This window comes from Calidris pugnax, unplaced genomic scaffold (genome assembly GCF_001431845.1).
Source record: "Calidris pugnax isolate Ruff unplaced genomic scaffold, ASM143184v1 scaffold103, whole genome shotgun sequence".
NCBI classification, from domain to species: domain Eukaryota; kingdom Metazoa; phylum Chordata; class Aves; order Charadriiformes; family Scolopacidae; genus Calidris; species Calidris pugnax.
In genome coordinates, this window is record NW_015090990.1 from 15434303 (window position 1) to 15445893 (window position 11591).

An 11591-nucleotide genomic window follows, 5' to 3' on the forward strand; every position below is an offset into this window, starting at 1 on the left:
AGCGGGGGCGGCTCCGCGGGGCCCCGGGCCGGGATCGCCGCTGGGGAGCCCCGGCCCTGTAACCCCGGGAGTGCAGCGAGGGGTGAGCCGTCTTGCACAACAGTTGTTTCCTTTCATTTTCCATTTCCCAGTGGCGCGGTAGGATGCTCTTCCCCCAGAGCAGGCTTTGTGCGGGTTAGGTTAGATCTGCCAGGTCCTCTGCTTGTCTTAGGAATGCAGGGGGGGACACCCACACTTCCTTAATTGAGCGTTGCTGGCCCATATTAAACACCCCATCTTCTACCAAGACAATGTCCTGCCTTAGCTCCATGTATTTGATTATGTTCCTCTCAATTCTGACTTCTCAACAGGGGACTTAAATAGTTACTTGTACTTCAAGTTCCTGGCTTGCTCATGGCATGTATACAGTCCTTTGCTTACAACTATTGCTCTAGGCTATGTGACCTGCTGGTGGAAAGTTAAAACAGCATTCCGGTTTTATTTTGTGTTCTGTTTTGCTTAATTTTTTGTATTGCCTTCATATGGCAGTGTTTCCTAACTTTGTCATGACGATTTGACTTTGGAAAAATCAATGTCAGTATCTACGAATGTTTCTTGTGGTGCTGTGTAGTCAAGAGCAATACTAGACCCAGCCAGGAAATTAAAATGTTCCAGAGACAAGGCTAAGCTTAGTAAATACTGTGTCTGTTCTGAGGACTAGCCTTGATAACATTGTGATCCGTGAATAGAAGCCTTTGCTGTATGTGCTGGTGGTCTTCCTCCCCTCCCCCGGCTTTCAAACACAATGCAGCTCTACTGGTGGGCACGGTGCTGCTGCCCATCTCCGCCTGTGGGAGTGCAGCTGGGAGCACAGCTACTGCTGGCACCCATCAGGACCTGTTCCCGGCGTAGTAAAATATGGGAAAGCTGCTGCATTAAAAAAAAAAAAAGGCAGATTATGAACTAGATTTTGTAGACCAATCTTCACGTGACCTGCTCTGTAGCTCTCTGCGTTTGTGAACTAAGGCATGTTTTAACACATAGCAGCTTTCATTAGGTAATTCCTTCTCCAGGCAAGTTCTGTTGAAAAATATTCATGTTTGTTCTTTGGGCCGGCATGAAGCATGTAAAATTCATTGTTTGTGATAACCTTTTTTGGATAGATATCTTAAAGGCCTTTGAATAAGGACCCTGTTTTTGTTTTGTTTTGTTTTTTGATAGATGAGCTAAACATTGTTCTATTTTGTGTCATTCACTTCTGGGGCGACTGTGCATCAAGACTTAAACAGATGCTTCAGTAACTGTATAGTGTATGGTAATGCAGCACTGTAAATCTCATTCCTCTGTTTATCAGTCCTACAGGAATAATTGGATTACCCAAAACTGTGGCTTGTTTACACTTTCTTTCTTTTTGGCCCTGGAATTATGAGTGCATAATTTCTAACCAGTTATGATAATTTTGGCTTGTCTTTTTAGTGTAAATAAAGAACCATACTTGAGTGAGTTACTTTATTTCCAATAGGACATTAACTTTTATGATAAATAACAATACTTACAAGAAGGGCAGACTTCCCACCAAGCAGCCATGTGTTTTTTTGATCTAAGCAGAAAAAAAGAATCCTTTTTCCCTTCCCTTCAAGGGTCTCAGGCTATTTTTGCTTTAGTTGAATCTAGATGCTGGCATTTTATCTATTTATGTACTACTAATAAAGAATGCTGTATCTTGCATGCATTTTCCATTTCTATAACAAAAGTAAGAGTTGATTTACAGTGTTAGGAAGTGTGTTGTAGTCCGATTCCTCCAGTAATTTTGGTTTTTAAAATTTTTTTATTTAGTATTATAGAGAGTGTGCTGAATATAGGGGGTTTTTTAGGCTTGGGCATTGAAGTTTGAGCACTACAGAAAACTGGAGGATGAAACTTGCAATATACTGCATTACAATGTTTGTTTAGTGATTTCATTAGTTGCAGTATCAGTACTGGTGTGTTTCATCCAAGAAACTTTGGGTGCTTTTCAAGGTTGTGAATTTAGTGTTGATATATAAATGTGAGACAATACCAGGAGCCTCATTTTGTGCTATTTAGAAAAACTCTGGAATTAAGCTTTTAAAACTAGGTATCTAATGAAAAGTTAGAAGTTGGAGTGTTGTGTTATTCCTGTTCTGTTTGTGTGGTAGTTTTTTTTTATGTACTGTTTCGATACCCTAAAGACCAGTTCTTTTCACAGTGCAAGTAAAAGTCTGGAGGCTTGCTTGCAGATTGCTGATCCAGGGTTTTGTTAGTGAATGCTTGCAGTTCTCCTTGCTTTGCGATCTCCTTGCCTTCTTTGTTCTTAAGTGTTTTTGTGTGGCTTTACCATTTGGCATTGAATGGCAGAATAGTTCACTGACATAACACAGGGAGCCGTTTCAGACTTGCTGGGTCTTGTTATGTTCTGATTTTAAATATTTTGCTCGTATTTTTAAGCTTCATTTATTGGCATTGTCAACATTGATTTGATCTTAGTTCTCTTTTCCTGAAATTACAGCTCTGTTGGCTCTTATTTAGGGGGTGAGAGGTTGCTAGGGCTTTAAATGAGCATCTTTATGGTATGGTGTTTCAAGACTCCAATTCCCTCTTGCTTTTTCTACTGTTTATTGCTTCCCCTGTTCATTTTTAGTACTAGAGTCCTCTTTCCCTGAGGGTAGGAATCAAACATCTTATGAATCATTGCTTTCCACTCATATTGGTCATAGTAGCAATGATGATTTGTCATACCTTGTACAGGATGATTTGTTTTGCAAAGCAAAGTAGGTAGATCTGTCACAACGCACAGAACCGTATGAACTGCTACAGACTCCTCTGTGCTGGGATGTTGTGCTGCCGTGCAGTTTGGGTCTTATGCAAAGTAAACTGAGACAGTGACTGACCTGAAACATCATGTAATGGGACAGGATGTTCTTATAAAATCTTTTAGTGATAGCAAACCAGGAGATGGTTTTGAAGTTACAGACTTCAGATTTGTGGAGACCTAAATCTTTTTCTGATTACTAGAGGTTAGTAATCCTGCATAGAGACAATAACAATGCTGCTTATGCAAGTTATCAGAACAAGTTGCAGGTTCTTGCTTTTCTTTCTTTTTAACCGGGAGTGGAAACTGGTACGTTTTTATTCCTGCAAATGATGAGTCCCATGAGGTTAGAGTTCAAGTATGTCAGAAAGGGAAAACTTTGGTGGGGAGCACGGCTACTGTGACTCTGTGACCAGTAAGGACTCCTTTCACGCTTCAAAAGTGACATGAGGGTAAGCGTCTAGTGTCTTGAAAGCTTAGGGTCAGTTTTGGGGTGTGAGCTTGAAGAGTGGTGAATCTCAGTGCCAGAAGTCCAGGTTGTGCCCAGGTGGGTATTTAAAAAAAATAAAAATGATATTCGAACCAGATGGAGTCTCTCGCTCATACTTTTTTTGTCATCACAGAAACTGAATGGATCTGGCCTGAGGCAGTGACTCAAACTGATACAAAGAGCACTTCCTCTCTCTTTTTTTCCTCCAGACTGAGACTGGTACAGATAGGGAAGGTGTTTGCAGACTTTCCCCTCTGCCCTTCCCTGAACTTTTAACGTTCAAAAAAATTGGTGCATGGTTAACATCTTTAAGGAAAAAAAAAAAAATGCTTGAAAAGGGTTGTCTGCCATTTTATTCTGGAGATAGAGACCTATCAGGATGGACTTAATATGGAAGGGTAGTATGTGTTTTGGGCACTTGATCCTAACATTCAAGTCCAGCCATACAAAGGGTATTTCTGTATACTCAGCAAAAAGTCCCTTTAAGACTGGGAAAATGTATATGGTAGGCACCTGAACATACTTTGTTTATTTTGTCTGCTGTGTTAAGCAATAAAATATAAAAGAAAGATTTGAAACATGAGAGCAGGGTATCCTTGTTTCTCACTACTTGGGAAGATTTCTTCACCTAGCACCATCTGAACCTGTTGCAGTGTCTGTGTAAAATCCCTTTGTTCTGCAGTGGAATGTAATTAAAGGCCTGATCCAGATTATGTAGGGACAGGCAAGGGATGGGGTTAATAGTATCTGATCTATCACTTGTCTTAATCTGTCAGCAGCTAACATGAAAACTTTGAGGTCCTTAATTCATGCCTTACAGAACATAACATGTAAACCCTTTTGATGAGCTTTAGTGCTCAAGTTGTTGAATAAAAATTGTCTGTTCAATTAACTTTTATCCTGGAAAGATGTCACAACCCTATAGTTTTTAGAACTGAAATTTTTAAGAACTTTTAAGAATTGTGGTCTTAAAACAAACATGCTAGAAGGAAGCTGTTGCTTGATGTTGTTTTGTTGTCATAGAAAAGAAGGTGGCTGACCATCCTTTTGAAAGTAGTGACTACTGTTGACACAATAGACTGAAAAAATGTTTGCATGGTTCACTCTTTTTATGCTGATGGGGTGCCACAAGTGCTTTCTGTTTATTGTCCTCATTCTTTTCTTTTTTTTTCTTTGTCAAATATCTGAGTCTCTTAGTACCCTTCCTGTATTTCTTTTTCGGAGTCTGTCGGTTGACTAGGAGTTAGTGGTATAAAACCATACTTCATGTTTTTGCATCTGTCATCTATTTCCAAATGACCCTTCTCTCATCTCTTATGTTCTTCACACTGTTTATCTTCTGTCATTAATTAAACTTTGCACAGACAGACAGCCTTTTATAGTACTATGTTGCCATTATTTTCACACACAGAAAAGAAGAAATAAGGCGCCTTGAATAGTCTGATTTCGTGTAATAAGGAGGATGACAGCTGTCATGCTGTCCAGTGAAAATAACGTGTTGAACTAATCAGACTTTTAAATTTTTTTTCTTGCAGGAAGCAAAGCCTTCAGCTGAGGACTTAGGAGATAAGAAGGAAGGAGAATACATTAAACTCAAAGTCATTGGGCAGGTGAGTTTTTACATAATTACTTGTTGACATTTGGTGGAGGTGTGAGTTTTGGTATTGTAGAAATGAATAAATAAATGTTGATACTTTCAGTTCTTCGCTGTGGATTCTCTCCTACCGTAAACTACTTGCCAATTGCCCGTAATGTGTGTCAGTATACTATGGTGTGGTTTGTGGTGGTGTTTAGTTGTTTTGTTTTCTTTTTAAAGATTGAGTAATTTATCCTTATGACTTGGGATTTGGTCAGTGTGATCTCTGTCTTACAACTAGGAGACCTGAGGCATGGAGAGATGAATTTATCCTAAGATATGAATATGTGGCAAAATGGATAAGTTCAGGTCTTCAGAGTTCATGTAGTACGCTAAGCATGAGGTCATCTTTCTTGGACGGGGATAGGAAGAGGATTTTGTTGGCTGGCATGTTGGTAGATGTGAATGCTGGATTATAAGTCTGAATTCAAGTTGTGTTGGAATGTGAACGTCGAGATCCTTCTTGAACAGAAGTCCTTCTGTGCAAAGAACTCGTAGCTCATATGACTTGACTCAGTGCTGTTTGTTGGAGTATTAGCGCGATTGCTGTGCTGTTGACTGGAGATGGGTGACTTAAAGTAGGACTAGCTCACCTCTTGCTGGTTTAACTGCCAATGATGAGAACACATTCAAAAGCTAAATGTGACCCACATTATTTTTGCACAGAACCTCTTGCAGTCTGTTTTATCTGTAGCCATTTTGACAGTTGTAGTTACTCGTATCTTATGACTGGTAGGGGAAGGACTATAGAATAATGACACTTAAGATTTCTCCTTAGGTTAGTGTTGTGTTGCCAAGTCTGCCTGTATTCTAACTTCTAGATAATTACTGTAATTGAACAAGGCTTTGTATATATTTTGAGGTGCAAGTTTTAACTTGTCTCTTTTGGAATCTTAGAGCAGAAGTCCTCTGCATATGTATGTTTGTATTTCATAAGTACATCAGCTGGGTAAAGATGGAAGCACAGACTGAAACATGTATGGTTTTTAGTGCTTTTAAATCCAAAACCTCCATAGTGAGCCTAAGGCTATATTATGCCATCTGTTTTGAAATAGTGCTTCCTGTGGAAGTGCACGATGAATTTAGCAACTGATCTATCATCCTGGAGGTTCATGTTATGATGTAGCAAGGTATGCACGGTGATAATTATATTGCATTCCATGGTAGTTTTACATAAGTTGTTTTTCATTAAAGTCTTAAAATTAGCATAGGTAAAGCAAGCAGCTACTACAAAGAGAGTAACTTTTTTCTTTTCTGTTCTTAGGACAGCAGTGAAATTCACTTCAAGGTGAAAATGACAACACACCTCAAGAAACTCAAAGAATCATACTGTCAAAGACAGGTTTGTGGAACAATTACAGTCTTTTGAAGAAGAAAATTAAAAATGCCAAACGTTAGCTTTACTTTTCTCACTGTTCTTTCAAATAAAGACATTTGTTGAGACAGTCAAGCTTCTGTCTAGTTACCAACAGGACAGCTATCTCACAGTACAAATATTTCCTAATTTCTTTTGACAAGTAAAGGTATTTCTATTTAAGGCAGTTGTGAATTTTGTGGTAAGTTAAAATTACTGTTTGAAAATATATAGTGGCTGCTTAGAAGACATAGAAGTTACCTTTTAAAATGCGCAGGCATGCAGTTATAGTTACTATAAAATCTCCTGTCTCCAAGTGAAATTCCCTTAAAGCTGTATAATACTGCAGCTTAGGATGAGAGCAGCCTTAGGCATTGTTACCGCCACTAATATGGTAACTGATTAACACTAGCTATTATGCTGTATGTTAATGAAATCTGTAACATTAATTGTGGACATGGGTAAATGACAACTACTGTTACAGATCAAAAATGTATCTTTACTTCCAGATTCTATGGCAGATATTGTGAATTCAGTGCTGCTATTTTCAGAAGCCCTGGCCTAGTTTACCCTCAGCTTTGGGGATAGATGCCTTGTGTGGCCTTTTCTTGAGTAACTATGTTGGAGTACACTTCGGGAGATATAATCGTAAGAAATAATACTTTGGGTTTTTTTCTAAACACCTTGAGACAAGTTGAACTTGTCCATTGAAGTGGGGTTTTTTATAGAATGTATTTTTTTTTTGCTATCCTTTTGGAGTAGGAGAAAAGAAAAGATCAAACACCAGATATGTTTGTAGCCAAATCCACATGATTAAAATAGTGATTCATTTGGAAAACTTCAAATTTTAAAATAAGATCTTGGAAATAATTCATGCAGCAGTCTTGACTGATGAAAATGCATGTGTGTGAAATTTGTTGTTTGGTTTTTTTTTTGAAGACAGAAATAGTTACTTGAATGAACACAGTTATATCTATCTCCCGGGCTGAATTGTGAAGAGTCTTTTATTTCCTTCAGCAACAGTCAATATGGTTTTTGGTGTGAAGTAACCTTTTTCTGGTAAAGGGACCATAAACATTTCTTCCAAGTTAGCCAGTGGGATTGTCAAAACAGTGTGAAAAGCTGGTCTTTTCTGTGAATTTTTCTGCCTAGTTATTTGCAAGCAGTATTTCTGAAATCTAATTGATGTACAAAACATTGTATTTCACTTGCATTTGTTTTGCTTATAACTTGAAAGAGAAGAAAAAGATTGAGGTATTTGCCTCATCTATTGAGGTGAATATGATATTTTGTCATAACACAGTAGACATACTGCAACTTATTTACCATTAGGCAGCTACTTTCTCCCGGTTTAAATGTTGTTCCTTTTTGTTCCCCTCAACTCTGCTCTTCCTTGTCCTCAGTGCAGAGCTTTTGCAGAACTGATAATGGTAAAGGTTGTTATTCCTTCCTATGGTGATACAAGATTGGGAAAGAAAGGGTAGATGGTCATGAAGTTCTTTACTGTTGTCTAGGATTTTTAATAAAACTCATATCCAGTTCAGAAAAAGGCAGAACCTTAATGTGTAATGTTTTCTTGGAACTGAGGGTGCAGTCAGTACCGTATTTATAAGTTATAAAAAGACAGGGGGGGAAAAAAAAACTAAGGAAACTTCCAGGTTGTTGAACTAGAACTCCAGCAAGACTTTGGAATAAACACACATTTCAGCAGTGTTATACGTTCCTTGACTCACTGTGGTCTATGTGGTTGCAACAGAGTAGCTGAGCTCCTCAGGTAATGGAAACTAACACCTTCCTTTTTGACTTTCACATGTGTTGTTTTTATTAAAAATATTTTTCTTGTAAATTTGTACAAGTTTCAATAAGTTTTTTTTCTTGTACATCTGTTTCTTTTTTTAGGGTGTTCCAATGAATTCACTCAGGTTCCTCTTCGAGGGTCAGAGAATTACTGATAATCATACCCCCAAGGAGGTGAGTTTCTTTCTCGAAAAAAGGTGTTACATATTTCACTGGAGAAACTAAATGCCAAATTAGTTAGTTTCGCTGTTCTACTAGACTGTTAACCACAATGAAGGTGTTTCTTGAAATATAGCCAACTTTTGGGACTATATTTAGTCAAATACAGTCTGACTATATTTGTCTAACTAGAATCTTTAGTTATGCCATTCAGAAAGATACTGACCAGACTTTCATGTATACTGTTGTTTCAGAAGGGAAGATGTGGTCACTGTTTACCAGAGAGAAAAAAAATGAAGGGAACTTTCCAGTTCTTGAGCTAGAACTTCAGTGTGACTTGGGAATAAATATGTATTTAGTTCACATTTATTAGAAGAAAGGGTAAATAAACAGAAGACAGGTTACTTCTGCTGTCCAGTGACTTCCACCAATTGTTATGACAAAGCAGGAAGAAACACTGTTATAATAATGACCTTCTGAAAAATTAGTCTAACTCGTGTCCTGTGAAATCGAACAAGTTACCCTCTTTAAGATAACAGTTGCAAACAGGCTTTGAGTTCCAGTCTTAGCTGTATTGTGAGTTAGTAGTGTGCTATATATAATTCACGTGGCTGTACAGCTGGTGCATTCACTATGATGTTGGTTACATTCCTGTGCATCTGTTGCCCAAGAAGGGATTTACAGAAAGGTAAAGCTAGAAATTTCCAGGCTGGTGTTTACTGCTCCACAAGCAGATTTAGACCTCACTGATAAGGCTTTTGCTTTGAATGAGATGTATAAGACTGAAGGAAAAGGGCTAAAAATCACGATTGTTGGCTAGTGAGGTGGTGACTGAAATTTTTTTCACCCCTTTGATGAATTATGATGGGACAGAGGAACAAACCATTGTATAACTTGTCTAGGACCTGCTCTGAATTCAGTACACTAGATTTATAACAATTATATGCTGTTTTTCTCTGTTCTCACAGCTGGGGATGGAGGAGGAAGATGTGATTGAAGTTTATCAGGAACAGACGGGGGGTCACTCAACAGTTTAGATCCTTCTGTTTGTTTTCTTCCCCCTTAATCCTTTTTTATTTTTAAATAATAGTTCTTTTGTAATGTGGTGTTCAACACTGAATTGAAACTGGCACCCCATCTCTGGGAATTTATTTTCAAGCGTCTGGTATTTTGAATTCTCGTGCTCATTATACACTATTGTTTCTGTTTTCATTGTGCTGAACTTTTGTGATCCAGCTGCAGCCTTGCCTCCCCTCTTCCCTTCTGCCCTCCCCTTTAGAAATACACGTACACACATGCATTTGTATGTTCACTAGGTTCGTGCATTTCAGGCACGAAGGCTGTAAGATCTGCCAGGTGGGCGAGTGTTCTTAATGACTTCCATATCTGCCCTGAAGTTTTGATGTGTGACTGTTTCACTCCTGGACTATAACTTTCAGTGCGAGATGAAGTTTTTCAGAGAACTAAACTGTGGAGAAATTGTGTATCCATAACTCAGAGCTATTTTGCTTAAATTGTGCTGATGGCCCAACAAAGAAGATTACCGAGTTGGAAATGGAAAAGCTAGAACTGTTGTCATCTGTACCTTGCTCCAGAGATGGCTTTGCTGAAGACATAAAATTGAAAACCCTAATGATTCTTAAATCTTGCCAGAAGAGCCCAGAAGCATTTTAACTTCATATAGCAATTAGTACATGCAGGTATTCATGCAAGAATGTTCACAGCAGACAACTGGTGTTACTTTGACACTCTTGTTTGTACCTTTTGGCCTGGGACGTGGGTTTTGAATGGACATTGTCTGTACCAGCTTCATTTAAAATAAACAAGAAAAACAATTTTATAAACAACTTGCATTTTCTTTTCAAATGTTTGCAAAACCATAAAAAGTTATAATTAGGGCATGCTTTTCCAGTAGCTATATGTTGAAGCCAGAAAAAAAAAAAAGTGCTCTGTAAATATACCTCATATAAACAAAAAAATACTTTGTTTGCCCTAGCAAAATACTTGATCTGCTTGGTTTGCGGGTGACTATTTGAGACTACTAGCTGTTTGTTTTCTTGTTAGAGAGTATTCACATACAGTTACGTACAGCTTCACGTGGAAAAGGTAAACTGAAAATGCAACTTGGAAGGAAATACAAAGATGGTTTTTAATGTCTACATTTCATAGGATCGTGGCTACTATTAAATAATCTCTCTATGATGGATGACATGGAACTGTCACCAGGCATCATTATGAAGGTCCACTTCATGTTCTAGCTAGGTGCAGGTTCTAAATGGTCAGTTTGAGAACATGTTGTTGGGTATAAAAACCCAGATGGGAGGTTACGGGCAGGGTAGTGTGGAGAGAAGGCTTCTGCATTGTCCCTGCTTTAGCCTTTCTGCAGATAAATAGGACTTATTTCTGGTTTGGTTTGGTAAATCAAGTTCTCTATGAATGCCAGCTTCATTTTAAGACACATTTTAGTGCTGGCATACTTGGAAGAAATTGCAGATTTTGAATTATTAGTTTTTATGGCACTTGCTGTAAAGCTAGAAATGCATTTTCTTTCATGTTTGTGGTTTGTGTCCTGTTTCTGATCTAGTAATACTTTTGTACACGTAGCTGCACTAAGCAATTTTTTAAAGATTAAAATTTTTGTTTACAAAATGTCAGAATATGGGGCTTTTTTTTTTTGAAGTATTCTATGTAATTCAATTCTTAGGGGGAAGAGAGATTGCTACTGTGATGTAGAACAACATGGCTTCTTTGCACTTCTCTCCAATTGCTTTTTTAGAATACTAAATATATCTGCTTCAGAATACCAGAAATAAAACAGCCTTGTGATTATTATCAGATCATATTCTAATTTAAATTTGTAATATGCTCTTGTTAGTAGACAAATTCCCATTATCCCTCTCCTGCACATTAGGAACTGAGGTGCAGGGGACCATGTGAACAGAATCCAGATACCCTGGGTTTGATGCTAGTACTCTAGATGCTGCAGCAACTTTCTTTGCTTCTTACTGTTCACTCTTCTCGCCCAAAATCTGTTTTATATGCTCTTTTATATCAGCTTTCTAGTTGAAGCACTGCATTTAGTTCTCTTGAGATTATGGAGGAGGGTTTCTTGCAGAACGCGGCTTCAGGATGAAGCTCAAGGCAAAGATGTCTTTCTGTTGTAACCTTGTCCTAAAATACATCTCTATAAAGAGTGGATATGGTACCTGTGCAAACTGTTTTGACCTCTTTCTCAGACTTGTTGTGAACCCTCAAAGAGCTAGTGCCTCAACGGAGCTGCTCGTCTAAAGCAATGTCTGTACTGTTACAACTCGATGGAACAGTAATAAGAGGAAAACTGTACTCT

The 11591-nt window shown here is 38.1% G+C and overlaps 1 protein-coding gene across 1 annotated transcript in view; it reads left to right on the forward strand.

The window, feature by feature from the left end:
* Positions 1–10894, forward strand: part of SUMO1 (small ubiquitin-like modifier 1) — an 11282-nt gene extending 388 nt beyond the window's left edge. The window contains exons 2-5 of the mRNA XM_014954653.1: positions 4835–4909; positions 6200–6277; positions 8189–8260; positions 9214–10894. Coding sequence (XP_014810139.1) covers positions 4835–4909; positions 6200–6277; positions 8189–8260; positions 9214–9282 — 294 coding nt within the window. The 3' untranslated portion in view covers positions 9283–10894. The remainder of the gene's footprint in view (positions 1–4834; positions 4910–6199; positions 6278–8188; positions 8261–9213) is intronic.
* Positions 10895–11591: the final 697 nt, after the last annotated feature.